The sequence below is a fragment of the Cheilinus undulatus genome, linkage group 16, assembly GCF_018320785.1.
Source record: "Cheilinus undulatus linkage group 16, ASM1832078v1, whole genome shotgun sequence".
Lineage (NCBI taxonomy): Eukaryota > Metazoa > Chordata > Actinopteri > Labriformes > Labridae > Cheilinus > Cheilinus undulatus.
The window spans coordinates 19,627,484-19,647,691 of NC_054880.1; the positions used below are offsets into that span (position 1 = coordinate 19,627,484).

General features: G+C 40.2%; 1 protein-coding gene across 6 annotated transcripts in view; it reads left to right on the top strand.

Annotated features, from left to right (window-relative positions):
* The window catches only part of ubap2l (ubiquitin associated protein 2-like), a 42,301-nt gene that overhangs the window by 20,070 nt on the left and 2,023 nt on the right, over window positions 1–20,208 (top strand). For 4 of the 6 annotated variants that reach the window (XM_041808258.1, XM_041808257.1, XM_041808260.1 and 1 more), the window contains 14 exons: window positions 157–329; window positions 1,157–1,277; window positions 4,756–4,795; window positions 4,970–5,162; window positions 5,251–5,317; window positions 5,580–5,913; window positions 6,455–6,543; window positions 7,763–7,816; window positions 7,924–8,005; window positions 9,830–10,047; window positions 11,763–11,868; window positions 13,091–13,216; window positions 18,496–18,563; window positions 18,737–18,931. In XM_041808258.1, the coding sequence (XP_041664192.1) occupies window positions 157–329; window positions 1,157–1,277; window positions 4,756–4,795; window positions 4,970–5,162; window positions 5,251–5,317; window positions 5,580–5,913; window positions 6,455–6,543; window positions 7,763–7,816; window positions 7,924–8,005; window positions 9,830–10,047; window positions 11,763–11,868; window positions 13,091–13,216; window positions 18,496–18,563; window positions 18,737–18,931 (1,866 nt within the window). The remainder of the gene's footprint in view (window positions 1–156; window positions 330–1,156; window positions 1,278–4,755; window positions 4,796–4,969; window positions 5,163–5,250; window positions 5,318–5,579; window positions 5,914–6,454; window positions 6,544–7,762; window positions 7,817–7,923; window positions 8,006–9,829; window positions 10,048–11,762; window positions 11,869–13,090; window positions 13,217–18,495; window positions 18,564–18,736; window positions 18,932–20,208) is intronic. The other 2 variants (XM_041808261.1, XM_041808262.1) reach the window with 1 other exon arrangement.

Genomic DNA, 20,208 nt, shown 5'->3' on the forward strand with positions numbered 1-20,208 from the left:
AAACTGATTTTAGCTAATGAAAGTGATGCATCAAAGGTCATGTGGACAATGATGGTATTTTGTGTGGATGTTATGTCTTGACTCAGGATTGTTTCTTCAAGCCCGACAGACTCAAACTATTCAGGCCAAGTCTATAAATGCTTTTAATCCTCTCAGATTCCGGCGATGGCAGTAGAGATGCCTGGCTCGACGGACATCTCAGGCCTCAATCTTCAGTTTGGAGCGCTGCAGTTTGGGTCAGAGCCAGTTCTACCAGAGTACGAGTCCGCCCCCACATCCACAACCCCAGCCAACCAGGTTCAGAACAGTCTCTATACGAGTCCCAGCAGGTTAGTCCATACGTATTACAACTCTGCAGAGATGTTCCTACATTTAAATCACTACACTGTAACCAAATTATAAACGCTTCTCAGGTCAGATGAAACCATATTAAGTTTGAACTTTTCTACGCAGCATCTTATCCTGATGATCTTTGAGTAGGCATCTTGTTTTCAAGATAAATTCTTGCTATAAGCTTGTGAACAATGCATGTCGGAGTGTTTTTATTTAGACTGCAGAATATATGAGGAGTGATTTCTTGGCCCAGCACAAATCTGACAAATTTACCTTTTCCTGTTTTTACCTCTGCCAAGGAAGTTATGTGATCGGGTGGGTTTGTTCGTTTGTTAGCAACATAACTCAAAAAGTTGTGGACGGATTTTGATGAAATTTTCAGGAAATATCAGAAATGGCATAAGGAAAAACTGAGTAGATTTTGGGACTGATCCGGATCACCGTCTGGATTCAGGAATTTTTTTAAGGATTCTGTACTATTGGGAGATAGGGCTAATGGCTAGTTTTTTATTACAATTTTTCTCAAATTCATCAGCATTATTATTATTATTATTATCATTGTTTCCTTTTTGAGTGAAAGAGAGAGAGTTTTGTTTGTAAGGAATTATTTTATTAGATTATTCATATTCATATTTATAATAATGACAACATAAGCAGTTCATTATTTTCCTTTTGTCTTTATCTGCAATTTTGTTCCTAAAGTTCTGGGTCTATTGATTTAAGTGACGTATACTGCTTTAAACTTACGCTGTGATGGTCAGTATTTAAGTTTAAATTAGGAATTGCTCTTTAAAAACCTAGATAAACTTGTCTTTGTCTGCAGTGAATCAGCTGTATCACTCTCGAACTCAAGCCAAATGGATCTGTACGATCAGAGAGCAGCTCAGACAAGACGCTACCCTCCCTCTGTGTCCTCGTCCCCTCAGAAGGACATGCAGCCAAAGGTAAGAATCAGCCAAACTCTTTCACTGAAACTTGTCATCTCATGTTGACATTGTCTTAATCAATGTACTTTGAGGAAAGTCTTGACTGACATACATGCTTGACCCACACCTTTGTCCCATAGGCCTCATACCCAAAAAAGGACGTTGGTTAATATCAGAAATTTACCAGTGCCACTGTTTAAGTTATCTGTTAAAAAACCCAAATATGGGGCACAAGTAGTTTAGTGGTTATGTCCCTACTAGGACTAGTCTGTTTTATGTTAATACGGTATTCTAGGGAATATAAAAGTAGCCTTTTTTTTTTTTTTGCTTCAGTCATAATACCATCATAAATTATCTGCTGTGTAATTTGACGTTTTTGATAAATGTCTTTAGAGTGTGTGTCTGTTTCCAGTAGAGACACTGCCTGTGCTTGAAGATGCTGTAAAAAGGATATAAGAACTGCTAATTATGTGGGGTTAATTTTTCAAATAGCCTAAATAAATTGTCTAAAGGATGCACAATTTAGACATGCTTACTCTCGTGTGTCATGGGATGGCATCGCGGTGTAAACTCTTTAGAGGTCGTAATGTAACAGGCCCTGCCTGCTGTGATTTGACCTGAGGTAATGTCAGTGTTAGTGTATATGATGCATAATAAACATATAGTCATCAGTTCATTCTTGATAGGGTTGTTCAGATTCTGATACCAGTATCGGAAATACATCAGATACTGCTTAAACTGCAGGTATTGGTATCGGCGAGTACATGAGTTCACGTTCTGATCTGATACTGTTTCGTTTAGCTTTATGTTTTGCTCCATTTAGCCATGCTAACAGTTAGCGCTATAAACCAGAAATCAATTCTTCTTTGCTGCCAGAAAGCTCGTCTTGCACTACCATTTTAGGGTGGCAAAGAAGAACCAAAGGAGCCACTGCAGCAGCAAAGAATGGCATCTGCATGACAGTTTTTCTCTGAATGTGATCGATAAAATGCCTTCCAGACCAGCGCTGTTGTACTCGACAAGATGTGACACAGTTTGTGAAGTTAAATAACTTTTGAACCATAAATCACTGCCTTTTACTTGTTTTTCTCTTGAAGCTAGCCATTGCGCTTTCCCATTGATGCCAGTGAATCCCCTGCAGCAGCATTTTCAGCGAGTCTGGAGCTTGTGTGACTCTTGGGGACTTTAATTATTGGATCCACATCTGTAAACGCAACATTGAATGTCTTTTTTTCTGTTTTAATCAAATTATGATCATCTGTTACTGCTAACAAGAATGCTAACCACCATATTGTTTTCCCTTTGTGAGGGTCTGTCAACTAGTTTCAGGCTGTACTATAATCACATCATGCAGCCCAGATAGAGCATAATATAGAGAGAGATAGAGAGAGCCTGTGATGCAGCCCCCTATATTACTGTGATTCTAATATTTAGGAGTAAAACTCAGTAATTAGCAGCAAAACAACTTTAGGGTCACAGAGATGCTGAAATGTATAGGTCTAAAATAATTTGCTACTCTGCTCAGTCAGTCCAGAAAGTTCACGCTGGTGAACATCCCTACTTGATGGTCTACATATAATAATTAGAACCATAATTAAGCAGTAATACAAAGCTATATTGAATACATTACATTTCAATTCATTTCTTGTTCACGTAAAGGATTGTGACTGATGCAATATGTGTGAAATTTGTATGAACATTTCTTTAGGTTTATTTTGGGGCTTTTATGCCTTTTTTAGGAGGACAGGATAGAGGGTGAAGATGAAAACTCGAAAGAGAGAGGATAATGATAATATACAGGTTTAAGTAGCCACTTACTTATCAATATAAGTTTTATTAAATTATTCGGGATGCTGAAACTTTTTGAAAAATACGCTGGAATCAAGACGTCAGTGCACTGAATTTTAAATAATTTATAAATAAATGTATAACGTGCGCATGCAGAAGGGGGGGGGACTTGAATCGTGACACCTGACAGTGTTCTGTGAAACTGTCGGGTCAATCAGAGAAGTTTACGAAATTCCCTGAAGTCTGCAGGCACAAACTGAGCGCTGTCTCACAGCAGCGAGTCATGCAGGCGAGATCAACTCGGAGATCTGCGTAGGTTCACTGGTGTAGGCGTAGTGCCATATTTGCCATAAAGCCGCAACCAGTGGATGCATAAAAACACAGGACGCGTGACTGTAACAGCACTGCATCCACTTCTCTTCCTTCGTAATTTTGACGCCTCGTATTATGCATGTTACGTTATAGTAACAGCAAAAACAAGTGCATTGTGCCACACAAATAGACGTCTGTGCGAACCACAGCACGCTGTGCAACACACCATGCAATGTCCAGGCTACAGTATGGGCGTATATGGATACAGGACTGATTTAAGCGAAGCCTCGAGGCAGATAATTTGCCTCCAGGAAGTTTTTGATTAGAATCAACCAAATAATTCGAGGAATTGTTTCAGCCCTACACATGTCATTCAGTTATTTGAGAAAAAGCTTCTTTTGCCGATTCAAAAAACACTATTAGCACATTTACATTTATAACATATATGATGGAAGTGATTTATAGTTGTTCACAAACTTAAATGATTAAAATAGCTACATTAGGACAGTGGATCCAATTAAGCCTGTTTTTTTGGGGGGGGGGGTTTCCCCGTCTTGTGTGCATTGGAGCACTTTCTCCCTTTTACTCTTGCTTCATGGACACTGAGCTGTGTTCAGTACAGTAAATCAAAGTCTGTGAGCTCCATGGCAGAACCTTGTTATGCTGCTCTGACTGAGAGGGTGATTAAACATATTGGGCATTTTGATTAAGACCTATGTGATGGCTCAATATGTCTGCCGCAACAGCACTGATGTGAAATAGCTCACAGTATAGGTCAGGGTTTATCAACTTTATTTTTTGACAGATGCTGTGGGAGCCAGACATGTAAACATAGTAAAGTAAATCAACGTTTTGGTCAAATTAACATATCATACTTTAAATGTTTTAATCTTCTTTCAAATGCACCGAATCAATGAGATCAGTCCCTTGGGCTTACACTGCAGCCAGTTGCAAGGGGTCAATTTGGATATTTTAGCTACCTATCTCCAGAGCTGTCTTGTTGCTCATCACGGTTTGATGCAAACATGATTTGTTGTGACTGGGGAAAAATTTTGATTCACAGGAAGGGAAAATGCACTCTCAAAGAGCCTGAAGCAGAAAGTTGATGTGGAGAACTGCAGTTTTAATCAAGAAAGTGAATGTTTCAGCACCCTTTTTGTAGAGCTCATGTATGAAGGGTCCCCTTTTTATCTCTATCAACTCCTGAATATTTGTAAAAAAAAAAAAAAATCCTGAACCTTCTGTAAATGTATTTAAATCATAATGCAAGCTGATGTTCTTTATAAACTTTCCCATTACTCTGGTGAATAAAGATCACAGCACCTTTCAACTTCTTTTGATCAAATGCCTGTTTCCATAGCAACCTTTGAGCTCACCCTGTTTGTTGGTTTTACAGAATGGCTACAGTTCAATACAACAAACGCAGGCCGTGGAAGGTAAGCATCTATTAAATTCTCTTCGTTTCCCCTTCAAAGCATTGTTGAAATAATTGTAGATATTTACAGCACACATACGCACAAACAGGATTACACACTTGTTTCCTAATCACTCTTGGTAGGAATACATTTCAGAAATCTTTCCCCTCTCTCTCTTTTTCTCTTTTCCCACAGCTGCAGCAGGCTCTGCAGTGAAGCCGGCCTCTGATTCAGTCACACAGGCATCTGTCTCCAGCATGGGCACTTTGACTGACAGCGGCTCAGGCCCCACCTCCTTGTTGACCACATCCAATCAGACGTCCCTTAGTGCTCTGGGGCACAGTGAAGACCTGCCTCCAAGTACAATCCCACCCTCTCAGCACAACAAGTGAGATTATTAACTATAAGTTGTCAGGTCAGTATCAGAGGATTTGATGATTTGTGAGGCATACTCTGAACTTTGTCTTTTTTTGCAGCTCGCACCCATCACAACAGAACAGCTTAGCCCCATCTTCAGTCCGAACATCCAACTCAGGCTTACTGGTGAGCCCCTGATCTTTTTCTCTGTGTTTGAGATTTTTGTCCTCTGGATCTAGTTTTATTGTGCCTTCCTTTTTTGAAACCTGACAGAAAAGAAAAGAGTTCTCTGACACAGCACTGTGTAGTGCCCCATTTATTTCAACACTTTAAAGGCGCCTCTTCCTGTCCCAGCATGCAGACACATCAGACGTCTTTCCACTCTAATGGAAATCTAATCCAATCAATCCTAACCGCATCTTTTATCTTCTTCCGTCCATCTTTGCAGCATCCCAGCGTAGACGGCGACTCTAGCCTGCACTCCTCCTCCTTCCCTTCCTCTGTCTCAGCCGTACAGTCTTCGTCAGTCCCCTCCTCCTCTTCCTCAGTGGCTGCTGCAGCGCAGGTGTCACTAGGAGCTCCTCAGCCCCCCTCGGTGGGTTCAGCAACAGTCTCGGCCCCCTCTGGTCTCGGCCCCGTCAGCAGTCTGGCCATGGGTCTCAACGCTGCCTCCATGGGTGCCCCAGCTGCAGCAGCTGCTACAATTTCAGTCTCAACAACGAACTCCGCCATTCCTTCTTCAGCTTCCTCTTCATCAACACGTGGCTCTGCAGCATCCTCAGGTAAGACATCGCAAACAGAAAGAGAAAAATAAACTTGGTGTTTCACGTCCAAATTTGGTTGTTTTCAATAAATTTCTGGTTGAATTAACTCTCATGATGATGTAGATGTAGGCATAGTTGGGATTCCTCTCTATTTTGCATTGCCACATATCTGCTTTAGCTGTTTGCATTGACAAGATACATATATGAAGTAGAACAAATAAAATTGTGGGGCTCTCTATGACAATATTCTTTATTTGACTAGGTGAAAATTAATTATACCTTATCCCTTACTATTGTGGCCTTGAGAGCATGTATGACGCCCATTTTTCTAGATTATCTAAAACTTGGATGGCAAAATGTTAAGAAGTGATCTTTTTAGTTGAAACTATAAAATTATAAACCCAAATGGCTGGAAGTGTAAGGTTTTTTGCCATAACCATTCAAGTAAAATTTATTTCCTTTTTTCTTGTGATTATGTTTCCATGAATTCAGTCATTTTGGGAAGATTTTGAGGGCAAATTAATGAATTGTGATGCCTTTCATGGTATTTTGTTTACAGGGAAAGCACCTCCAAACCTGCCACCTGGAGTGCCCCCTCTACTGCCCAACCCGTACATCATGGCGCCCGGACTACTGCATGCCTACCCGGTAGGTTCCTGCCAGGGTTGAGAACATATGCTTTATCTGAGTCCTGATCTGAATAAAAATGCTTCATATGAGCACTTCATTGGAATCCAGTGTTAATTTGACAGCTATTTTTAATTTTAGTCATTGTCTTTAGATGAAATGTCTTTTAGTTTGTCACACTTTAGTCATTTCTACCCTTTGTAATTTTAGTCTAGTTTTAGTCCATAAAAAGTCCTTACACTTTAGTCTTTACTTTATGTCCAAGCATATATTTTCTTACCTAAATCTGGTACCATATCATGGTAGTGTGTTCTATGCACTCTGCCAAACCTGGGGTCCCTGCTTGCTACTGCTAAGGGGCAAAAAAGATACAGATGCATTGCATTTTGACAGATTTACCCACAGTGGAGAAATATCATGGATTTTGAATGTCTGACGAAAACTACATTACATTTTAGTCATGTTTTAGTCATCTTGACAAATATCTATTTTTGTTAGTCTTAGTCTAGTTTTTGTCATGGAAAAAAGGCTGTCAAAAAACATTATAAGTCGTAGTTTTAGTCAACGAAATGAACACGGTTGGAATTAGAATAGTATCATCTGATTCGGCTCAAAATTTTGTTCCCATCATTGGTGGATCAGCGTCCGTGAAACACTCAATCTGATTGTTTCGCCCAGTTTGGTGTGATTTTTGTCTTGCCGCACATGTCTGCCCCACATGACATGATGCCTTTCTGCTTACTTATTTCTGGAACGGACAGAAACATTGCAGAAAAAAATAAACTCATATCTTGCCAAGACAACTTTTTACTAAGTAAAAATAAAGATAACATAAGCTACAGAAATGAGAGCATGGAAAAATTCAGTATTTTTGCAAGTTGAAAAACATGCAATCTGACATTGTATAGTGAAGGTGGTTTGTTTACTACAATGGCTCAGAAGAAGAATTTCTTTCTCTACAGCAAATTTCCAGTAGATCTGACCAGTGGGACGATGCTTCACATGTCAGAGCAGTTCTATTCAGACAAAACGAATGATGCATGAGCACGCACATCTGAATCAGATCTCAACTTTTAGCGTCCATGTAAACAGATGTTTAAATCTACGATCAGAATAAATTTTATCCAGTTGGGAAAAAAAATCTCATGTAACCGCTACTAGTGTTTACCTGTGTGTACCAGAATTGATGTTGTATAACAGCTAATGTTGATTTTCTGACACATTGTCTGTTTTATTTCAGCCTCAGGTGTACGGCTACGACGACCTACAGATGCTGCAGACAAGAATACCGCTGGTGAGGGGCCTTCTCCTTTTGTGAAACTCTTAAACTGCTGCAGTAAAAATCTTTAATCGCACTGCTTCATAACCTTAGCTTCCTTAATTTTTTTTTTCCTTCCCTAGGATTATTACAGCATACCTTTTGCAACACCAACAACAGCACTGACTGGCAGAGAGGGCAGCCTGACAAGCAACCCTTATTCTGGTGAGTTAAGACTCTTAGAAATTCAGCTTACTAAGGGTCTTAAAAAGTTAACTGCATTTTGAAGAAGCTTTGTGAGCTTACCTGATGAGGGATCAGCTGATAATGGACTAGATTTTATATAATGAACCTCACCAAAAAGTAGTAGAGCTTATTTAAGTGATCTCTGTGGTTATTAATAGAAACTGGTCCTGGCAGTAGAGGGTTGGAGGATGGATTGGCAACAGTACAAATATCTTAGAATATACATTTGTACACAGTGTACAGCATAAACAGGATAACTCAAGGCTGCTGTGTGTTAATGTGATGTATAAACTGATTTAACCTTTTAATGTGATAATGTTTGCTTGATCTGATGCTGTATAAAGCCTGTGTCATGTACAGCAGAGAGGGAGAAACTTTCTTGTGGCGGGAGGTTTTGGGTTCACAGCCTCATGCTGTAGGGGATGATGTCAAAGCGTCTGAGTGGGGTGAGTAGAATCAGCCATGATTTTACCTGCATACCTCAGTCTTAGAGGTGCTGTGGAGAGATAGTAGGTTGCAGCTAATCACTTTCTTTGCAGAGCAGATGATACACTGAGGCCTGCTCTTGTCCTCTGCAGTCACCACAGCATACTGTGATGGAGGAGGTGAGGATGGACTCAGTGATGGTGGTGAAGAAGTGCACCATAATTGCCTTTGGCGGGTTGACTTTCTTCAGCCGCTGCAGGAAGTTCATTCTCTTCTGTCCTCTCTTGATGTGGTACATGATGGTCACCAGGAGGCAGAAAAACTCAACAGACAAAACTGGGGTGTCAGACATTGATGGGGACAGGCCAGCAGTGCCTTTGCAACCATCTCCACTGCTAGAGCATTATTCTCTTGGTTATCCTGACTATACCAGGTCGACAACCTTCCACCTGAAGTTAGACTCCTCCCCCACCAGAAAGGAGTCCATCAAAGGTGTTTTTGTATACAAACTTGAAGACTTGATGGACTTGTCTCTGGGGGTGCAGCTGCTGTTGTACAGGAAAAAGAGCAGAGGGGAAAGACTACAACATTGAGGGAAGTGCTGATGGATCTGTCGGTGGAAAGAGAGCGGCTGTCTTCTGTCAGAGAGAAAGTTTGAGATCCACTTGCACTTGGAGTCAGGTTCAGTCAGTTAGGGGAGCTTTTCCTGTAGCAGACAGTATCATCTACAGATCTGTTGGCTTTTTAGGCAAACAAGAAAGGGTCCAGAAGAGGATCTGTGATGTCTTTGAGGTGACAGAGCACAAGATGCTCAATAGACCTCATTATTAATGAGGTCAGGATGGCCGGTCTGCAGTTATTTACTCCTGTGGTCCTTGGTCTTTTTAGTGGGAAAGGGATGATGGTCGAGGTCTTGAACAGGCTGGCATGGGGCAAGGTGGAGAGGGCGATGGTCACTCTGTTACTGTGGTGTGACAGGAGGAGATGGCTCGGACAGATGGCTGTTGTGGGTCCCGTGGAGGCATGCAAGTGAAAGGGCAACATTGATTCAGTGACCTAGACAGGGAAAAAATAAAAGAAAGGGAGTGTTATCAGAAAATTGATTCAAGCTGGAAAGAATTTTGTTTTGGTTTTTATTTGTCTCAAGGTAGTGACTTTCCCAAGCTCAAAACTCTAAGATGGAGTTCAACAGAGTTCAACAGGGGGTCTACTGCTGGCCAATCTGATATTTGCCCTCAAAGCTATTTGTCAGTATTATTTGGTATTCATACTCTTTGAAGAACAGTTTTTCCTCATTTCCTGTGACTTTTATGGTGTGTTCTCACACAGGTGAAGGCTTTTAACTCTTTGTTCATCCTCTGACTTCCATATTTTTAGGCGACTTATCTAAGTTTGGTCGAGGTGATGCTTCGTCGCCGGCTCCAGCCACAACGTTAGCTCAGACACAACAGAACCAGACCCAAACGCATCACACCACACAGCAGCCCTTCCTTAATCCAGCACTACCGCCTGGCTACAGCTATACGAGCCTCCCATACTACACTGGCATGCCAGGCCTGCCCAATACCTTCCAGTACGGACCTGCTGTGTTTCCGGTGAGGACATTTAAGTCTGCACAAGCTAACAGACGTGTTGTCTTGATTTACTGTCCTGTTTCTAGCATGTATATCATGTAAGGACCAGCCACAGTGTAATACAGGAAAACAGCTGGGTTTGCACTGTAGCAGGATTTATTAACTATTTATTACATTAGTACTAGAGGCCGAACTATTAATCAAAATTGAGATTAAATCTTAATATGACCCACTGCAATTTTTAGATCTCAGAATGTGAAATGTTTTTTTACCCTGAAATGTGTGTCAACGTCTGTCTAATACATTTTTTTGCAGCAGAGATATTCTGCTCTACACCAGTAGTTCCCAACCTGGGGCCTGAGCACACCTGGGGGGGGGGCAACAAAGATCTCAGGGGTGGTCTGCTCTAATGATGTCAAACCATGTCAAGACTTTATAAACCGTAAATAGAAAAATAATGCGCTATGGCATGTTAGGGCCACTCCAAAAGATTTTTTTAAAAAGATGATCCTTTAATTTTTGAGAAAAAATCATTTTTTTTTTTAGTTTATATAGTTGTACTCTATATTTACAAGAAACCAAACTCAGAATCATGAAGTTCAAAAAGTTATACATTTACAATAAAAAAAAGACATTTCTGAGTATTAAAAGTTGTAGATTTTGATGTTATAAACTTAACAGTTTCAAGTTTCTAGAGTCATAAGTTTATGAGAAACTGAACATGAAAAAGTGGCTGAATAACTCCATTTTACAGAAATGTCTCTTCTTACCCAGATGATAATGATAATGTCATGATTCTGGATTAAAATCATAAGTATTTCCTTATTGATCAGTCCCAGTGAGCTCCACCAGGTTCTCAACTGCAGGACTAGTGAAAGGATTACGGCTTTATCTGGTCTGATTTTCTTCCACACAATTTGCTATTTTTGGCTTTATAATCTCAAATTCGAAGTTTTGTTAATTAATATTTACAAATTGAAAAGTTTTTTTTCTTAAAAGTTTCCATCTTAAAACTTGAAAATTTTGAGTCTTTTTCTCTAAAACTAACAGATCCTTGTTATTCTACTTTTTAAAGTGGTCCCTCTACATTATTATGATAATGGATAGTTTATTCATAGGTCTTTTAGCATTAACCTTTTAAGTACATAGGCCCATTATGTTGCAATTTTGTCAATTAAAACTTTCAAAATTTAAAATTTTTTTCAAGTGAGTCCTGGGGGTGCTTTGATAGAGAATGATGGCCCTGAGGAAAAAGTTGGTAACTACTGCTCTGCTCATCATGCAAACATTCAATTTTTATAGAACAGTTTGCGAAAAGGTATGCTGAAAGAATGGCTTAAACGTTATAATCTGAAAACTTTTTAGTAATCAGCTATCAGCAGGTTTTAGTGAATGCAAAAAAAAAACAGTCCATATGGATAGCAAATGCAGGCAAACCGCCACAGTGAGATTCTGGCTGTCATCAGCAGTAATCTGAAGCGGAGGTATAGCCAGCGACCCATTCGCAATATGACCATCGCCAAGAAGTGGGCCATAATTCCAGGAGGCCTCCATTCTTGTCAGACGATAGCAGATGGGTTTGGAATTTGCTCTAAGATGCATTTTAAGATTCAAACAGGATTTGTTTTGCTCCCACAACTCTTTGATGACTTTTTTGGCTGATTAATTTCTGTAGATACATTTTTCCCTTCTTCTGCCGACTTACTCACATGGCAACTTGTCTTGTGTCCGTCCAGGTGGCTCCTACCTCGTCAAAACAGCACGGAGTGAATGTTGGCGTGAATGCATCGGCCACACCTTTCCAACAGGCTAGTGGCTACGGTTCCCATGGATACAGCACTGGTGAGGCACTAAACCAAATTGAAACGGCATGTTTAGAGGGGTCATGCAGATCCTGCCCTGCAAACCTGCACACCAATAAGTCAGTGCTGATTCTCGCGATGAACTCATTGATTTGTCATTGGTGTGGAGGACATATTTTATTCAAGCTCTGCTGCATCAGCAAACATAAACATGATGCTTGTGTTAGCGGCAGTCAATAAAACAATTTAATCTGTTTGTTCACTCTCTTTACCTCCATGTAAACAATCAGCTTAAACATGTGTAATGTTGAGGTGCGGTTGTCTGAATATTTAAAGCATCTGCATCTTTTGTGTATAAAACAAGGAAAACACCTCAGTATAGCAGATGTTAAAAAAAGGTAACTTTATAAAAATGATGCTGATGTTCAAATAAATGGGACGGCATTTAAAGCAGAGGGGGAAAGGGGAAATGGGCTTGCACAGTGGCACCTGGCTCTTTCAGCTTAAATAACAGAGGGGTGAGATTATCGTCTCCTGCTGTCTTCCATAGCTTGCTTTGCTCATTTTAGAGTGAGTTCACATCTCCTGAGCACACATTCACCTACAACAAATGGAGCACCCAGCATCCAGTCATACTTGTAATAGGACTCCCCTTTGAGCAGAATTCCTTTCAGCAGTTTCATTGTTTTTCCCAGTGTCCTTCTGGTATCCACTCACTTTATTACTTGATGTTCTTCATTTTCTTCACTAGGGATGCTGTTTTTTATTTTCACAGTTTAATTCATCACTCAGTATCCACCCATGTGCAACACCTATTTGTTCTAAGCTGCACCATCTGCTGCTTTCTGCCATCACCCGACTCAAGCTCACTCTCCAACCCCTTCCCTCCCACACACACACCCTGCCTGCCCCCTCACTCCTCCCCCACCTCCTCCCCACCTCAGACCTGGCTCAAATAGTACTTGCAAATGATGTTGGCAATGATTCTGACCTGCTTCTTGTACCGGATTGGCAGGCTTTTCCACACAGGACAATGCACTTTGTGTCAGAGTTCAGTAGAGTATTCTGTATCAGTTAAGCAGGTCTTTAGACGGCTCGACACTAACTGTATTGTCACAATGTGGTAAAACTTGTCCATGTGGTGCAAAGTTTTCAAACCGAACGCCCAGCATTATTTGTAATCACTATCTGAGGCAGGCCTGCTTCCCCCTGCCTGGTGTGTCTAACGCTGTGGGCTGCGGCTGTGTGTCTGACTGTTGCAGGCTATGAGGATGTGGGCCAGGCTTCAGGGAGTGGGGATTTCTGTAAGGGCGGATACGGCACTGCCGTGGCCGCCGCCGCTTCTGCACAAAACAAGCCAGCCAGCTCTGTCACCGGGCCTGGAGTCGGTGAGTGCCGCCACATGCCAGATTAAAAACCAGAAAGGAGAAAAGAAAAAACCCTGTCCCTCCCGTCTTCCTCCTTGTGTCACCAGTCATCATTCTCCCCCTCTTTGCTCTCGTTCCTTCGCCTCATCGCTGATGAGCTGACCCGTCACATTACATCCGCTTTGAGACAGCCCAATGCAGCCTACACTTCTTACAAGCCTTGTCCGCCATTCTGTCTGTTAACCTTTTCCTCTCCAGGGCAACTCATCAACAATCCAATCTGGTTTACACACTCAAAAAAGTAATGTTGTTAATAATTATGTGTAGAGGTGTCATGATACCTGAATTTCAATACCATACTAGTAAAACTGAGATGATCTGATACCTGTTTCAATACCACAGCAACAAAAAAGTGATCTCCTGGGTACACAGTTCTGGTTTAAGTTATTTTTTAATTTACAACCTTCACACGAGAGAGGTTAATGAACACAGACCAAAAATTGGCAGTGTTATTAGTAATGAAAGGCAAAGCAAATCTGCTTTTCATAGTAAATGATGCTTATTCAAAATGAAGTATTTACTCTGAGTTCTCAATATTAATATGCAACTATATATGCTATATTTAACTATATATATTATAAACTTCTTTTATACCATGGTCTTGGTGAATACTTGATTCTGATTGGTTCTGGAAATTCCATTGGTATCCATTAACTTCTGATATGGACACCGTTCAAACTCCACAAGTAGTTCTGGTCAAAAAATCATTACACTGTTCCAGATTAATGTACAGCAGCCGTTAGCTGTCACTCGGTTAGGAGTAACTATAGCATCCTGAGACAGTCATATTTTCTGAGCAGGGAGTACAGCGCTGCCAGCCTGAGGAGCCTGCAGACCATCATCAACCGTCACTTAACTGACGTAAATGAAATGAAAGATTGTTGTTGTTTTAGTAAAACTTTCTATTTTGATCACATAATGTATGAAATTGGTACCAGTAAAACAGACCAGTTAACATTTCTGTCTTTCCTCAGCTCTTCTTCTGTCCAGAACAGACACTACCTTAAACATAGCATTTATAAGATGCTAAAAAGACTCATTTTCTGACTAGTGATTAAGAACAGTTCACAGTTAGTTTGTGGCGGAGGGCAGAGAAAGGACAGACACATCCTGCACATTTGTGTGGAGGTGTCGCCAGGTTTCTTATTTATTTTTATTTAGATTTATTTAACCAGGAATGCCTCATTGAGATTAGAAATCTCATTTTCAAGAGTGTCCTGGCCAAGAAAGGCAGCAGCACATTCAGAGGTACAAACATGAAACATTCTACCTTCTTTAGAGGGTAACTGCTATGAAACAAGCAGAAAATATTGTCTTGTTTTTCTGCGTCATTGCTTTGTCATGAGTGACGCTCCCTCTCTCAACTTAATCTTAACCCTCTGAGACAGACATTGTCTTATAGGACAAGACACACAAGTTATTATTGTAGCCACTTCCTTTTTCCTATCTGAAAGCCCTCCATTTTGCTGTTCTAGTGACGCTATCCATGCCTTCATAGCCCTTTCCTAGCGAGACTGTAACTTGTGACTCTCTTAAGTCTTTAAAGATTAAATCCACATTGGTAATTCTTTCTTTTTAGCAATTTTTTAACCCAGTCTTATCTTCCACCAGCTCAGCATCAGCTACCATGTGTTGCGTTCTCAAAACAGTTATCACGTGGGCTTTGACAACCAATGGCTGGCTGTTCTGATGCCTGTCATAGTTTGACAAACGGCACAAGTGTAAACACTTTGAAACTGAAGGAGAGCGCCTGAGTGGCTCTTAATGAAGAGAAAAAAAGACAGCCTGAGATATGTCTCTCTGTGTCACTCCAGACAGGAACTGCTTTGAATAATGGCTCATAATCAAGAAATATAAAAAGGCACACAGAGTTTTGGGAAAAATGTGAATATTTTAAAGACTTCTTGTCACAGAATGATAATTTATTTCTCTTTTTCCTCCCCCAAGAGATGGAAGAAGAAGTTTGTGCAAAAAAAAAGCCTTAGTCATTATTGTTTACTGTGTTTAATACATAAAAAAAATCTTTTGAATTTTAATTTCCTTTTAGTTTTTCCTTTTGTTTTAATGGTCCCATAACTTTTTCATAATTCAAGTAACACAGTACTGCGGCACTTTTTTTTAAAGCCCAGGTTTTCATGAAAAAAGATGTTTAGAGCTCGACTGATCTTCAGATTTTTTTTTTGTTTTGTTTTGTTTTTTTCTTTGCTTTCATAATTGGATTCTTTTTAGTACTATCAATCCTTGAACAATGCTATTGTACATTTTAAATCATGTGGTATTGAAAAAGTGGTTATAAAAAAATGACATCCTTAGTTTAGAGTAAAAAAAAATGTGGCAAATCTCAAAGACTGTGGCTTCTGTAAACTGATGAGTTTCTCTGCTTGATGCTGTCTACTTTCCCTCTGTGTGGCTTGCTCTTCATTCATCATTGCTGGTGTGTCGCTCTTCAGAGTATCAAGTTCACAGCCTGGTGGGTGAAGTGGGAAACAAAACAGCTGCCTCACATGATCAACAGTGCAATGAGATTGGAGAATGAGTCGATTCAGATGCTATCAAATAACACTGACTGAAAGTGTAATGCAGGAATGACCATCTATCAAGCTGACAATGAACACAAATACAAAATAAGCTCTTAAATTGATCATCCAACAGAAAACATAATGTGCTATGGCCTGGTCTTTTTCCCTTAAGCATCAAATTTTATTTGTTTTAAGCAATATGAAAAATTTAATTCAGTATAATTTCATTAAAGAGCATTAAAGTGTTGTGTGTTACAAAGTTTAAGCTATTGCTCTTCTCCTCACTAGGGTATTTGAGTATATAGTATATCCTAATTAAGCTAATAAATACAGGAATGTAATGACAAAGTGCGATTTTGTTTCAACTAACCAGATACACGTAGCATTAAATGTAACACGCTCTACATTTGCAGAGTACCTCTCGGCTAGTACTGACATTATTCACAGTTTTGGGTTATAAACTTGTAGCCTTTTCTCATATTAGGTTTATCAAGATATTTTTGCGCAGCTCTGTTGACCATATGATACATATCAGTCATTTTTGGCTTTCTAGATTTTAGCAGACCACTACTATGAAAATCAAACATACAAAACCAGCTGTTTAAGCTCAAACTTGGCCAAGTTTGGACATCATTTTTAACTTAAAGCAGAGTTAATGCTCTACTAACATTTAAGGTGTTGCACCAGCTGAGAGAGTTTCAACACAGGCTCAAGTTGTGGCTTAAATCTTTGGTTGACATGGTTGAGTATCCAAATCCAGTACCAACACATCTGATACCTACTGTACCAAATTACAAGACAGATTTTGGTGCTTTATTTCGATACCTCACTTACCCAACGTAATCCCCGCCACTCAAAAGAAGAGGCATGGAATGCATTATGTGAAGAAGCTAGACCTGTTTCCTTTACTTGTGCTCTGTTGGCATCTTATTAACAAAATATTTATAATACAAAACAGCTTTTATTCAGCTGTGAAATTTTAAAACTCTTATGTCTTAAAAGTGTCAATTCAGGCACAATTTAGGCATCAGTGCCTTTTAAAAGTATTGATTTAGCACCGGTATCTAAAATAAAACAAAACGATAGCCTTGTCATGGTGACAGTGATTGGCAGGCAAGATAACCTGGAGAATGATAAGGGTCAGAAGGTTTTTGCAGCTTTTTGGTGTCTGCAGAAATGTGCAATGACTTTCTTGGGACTCATGTTTTCATTTACAGTGAGCAGAGATACTTTCAGCTGTCGAACAATAACGTACCATTAAAAAAGCTTGTGCTTTATACGGTTTCACCCATCCATGTCGATGCTATGTGCCACTGGCTGTAGGTTCAGAGTGTAGGTTTAAGTTATCGACAAATGACAGTACTTTGACATATTTCATGTACTTTTCATAGTTTGTTTAGTCAACTAAAGCTAGTTTCAGCCATTAGTCTGTTCAGAGATTATCCAGGATAAGAGGCAGTACTGTAACAAACACTGCATTAAAAAATGCTTCTCACTGATTGGTCAAATGGAGTAAAAAAATCATATCTGGGGGAGCAGTTGGCCTAGTGGTTAAAGGTGGTCCCCATGTACGCAGATGGCCCGGGTTCGAATCCGGCCTGAGGCCCTTTACTGCATGTCTCTCCCCCACTCTTGACCCTGTTTCCGACTCTGTCCACTGTCCTCCTCTATCTAATAAAGGCACAAAAATGCCCAAAAATAAATCTTAAAAAAACAACCATATCTGCATCGTATTTGGTTTGATTAGACATTAAATTCTACTAGTTAAGATGAGTCTTGCATCTCTGTGGTGCACAAAACAATGGCATGCTGAGCTTGAATGTAATTAGTTTTAGTAGAGGGTGGGCTTATCACCAAAATTCAGTCAGCACTCAAGCATAGCTGGTGCAACAGGATACTGATTTATCTCTGGATTTGTCTTGCATATACTAGTAATAATCAGAAAAACAGTTCGATAAAAGACCTGGAGAAAAGCATTTAATACAATCTCTTATTTGTGCCCCTAAAAAGTGGATTTCTGCTTAAAGGGAGGAAAAAACAAAAGGTGCATCTGCAGGAAGTTGAATACCATGGAAGAGGAGTTGTTGCACTAACTTTAACTTAACCTACTCACAGAATTTTAACCCAATCTTGGGGGGCTTAGATGAACTAACATTTGCTGTGTTGATGTTAGAACTGATCCTTGAAAGCATGCGTCTTTCTTGTTCAGTGGTCTGCACACCAGTTGACCCTGTTTTGCATCACCATGGCAATCCAGGGGGTCAGCGTGTGCCAGAAAAACCACAGCAGTAACAAACAGATACAGTCAGATTGAAACACTGTGGCTGACTGGAACTGATACACTGCAACATCATCTTCTCCACCTCTCCATTGCATCTCCCTTCATCTTCTCACTCTGTCTGTTTGTGCAGTCCTCACTGAGGGGAAATCCTACTGAGATCATCTATGGGCTTAATCAGGCATAGATGTTCATCCATGAAATTTCCAGGATTCTGATTCAAGTCTTGTCTCAGATGCTTCAATGAAAAATGTTTTCATATTTATTTGTAGCTTTGAATTACCCTGATCTAGACTGACATACTGTCAAATACTGGTTAGAGCTGTGTTGGAACCATGTCACCTGGCATGGATTTATAGGTGTGTGATCCTCAAGCCACTTTACATGCTCTGATTTTCAGGTTTTGATATAAATTTTGTGTCCTGTCTCTTCTGTCTCTGCAGGAGTCTCTGTGACATCAAGCAACACAGGGGTACCAGATATTTCAGGGTCTGTTTACACAAAGACACAGGTAAATGATAACAAAAACCTCTCAACCCTACCTCAAGTTCTTACAGATTTTCCTGCATGCATTCATGCATGCTAATTGTTATTACGGTGTGTGGCATTGGCACTGACTCACCAAATGCAGCCAGAACTGAGGATAAATGATGGGTCTGTTGTTTGTTTTTCCTCCTCCTGCAGTCATTTGAGAAGCAGGGTTTCCATGCTGGCACACCAGCAGCTTCATTCAGCCTGCCCTCAGCTCTGGGGAGTGGGGGACCTATCAACCCCCCTGCTGCAGCTGGCTACGCCCCAGCCCCTTTCATGCACATCCTCGCACCGCACCAACAGCCCCACTCTCAGATTCTGCACCACCACCTGCAGCAGGACGGACAGGTAGTGTTGTGATTGAGTTTTTCACTATTAGTCAGTGCAGGATGTTTCACTGTTCAGTGTAGTTCAGATGGTCCAGTTTTTAATGAGAACTAGTTAGTGCCATCTTTCCCCATGGAGCTACTAGATCAGACAGAATTTGCTCCCCTTTCTTTAAGAAATTTGAGCATGGGGTGCAGATGGAATAGCAGTTTGGTCGTGCCTATAGTCCTCCAAGCGGTTGGCCTGTGTACAAGTCCCACCAGCAGCTCCTTTACTGAATGTCATTCACCACACAATCTCAGTTTCCTACGGTGTCCTCTGTCCGATCAAATAAAGAAAAAAAGCCCAGAAGATGACTCTAGAGCATTTAAAGTGAAATCCCAAAAACAAAATATTAAGTGGCTCATCAGGACAGAGACAAAGTTTACCCATTTATTACAGGGGAGGAAATTTTCAGGGAAGAGCCTTTAAACTGGTATTTTGACACAAATATCAGTGTCAAGAAATATTGCACCTTCTGCGATTTGAAAATTGCAGAAGGCCATATTGCAATTCAATGTAATTTGCGATTGTTGATATCATGCACACTTACATCTACTACTGGATTATGGCCCATTGTTTCCTACTCAGGCAGTTTGTGGTTAGTCTACCTTGCACATTCTGACATTATGGCTAAAAATCACCATGGAGAAAATAAATGTGACTTTTACTTCAGGAACCACACTGTTTAGCTCTGTAGGCACTATATTCAAATCAGTAGTCCAGTTTTATTAGTCCAGTTATTTGGTCCATAGGAGGTCCTGACATTTTAGTCAGAACTTTAATTCTGTTTGCCTTAATCTGGCACAAATCACACTTGTGTATTCTGTGCACTCTGCAAAACCTGTTATCCCTGCTTTTTTAGCTGAAAGGCATAGAAGCTGCAGATTTACCATACTGAACAGCTTGTGCTCTTTTATATCACAGATTTTGAATATCAGGCAAAAACTAAATTACAGTGTAGTCTCTGTTTAATCTCCTTGACAACAACTAGACTTACTTTTCATCAGTTTTTATCATCAAAGATCTATTTTTAGCTAGTCTTAGTCTAGTCTTTCTCATGGACAAAAGGTAGTCGACTAACTTTGTCATAATTCAAGTCAACCAAATTGACACATAGTTGCATACAATCTAAACAGCTCTGTCTAACTGCCTTCAAGGTGAAAATCCTTTTATTTGCTTCCTTAGTGAATGACAATTATGCTGTGGCTGTCTGCATTAGATAGATTCATTTACTTCTTTACCTTCTGGCTGTGTCA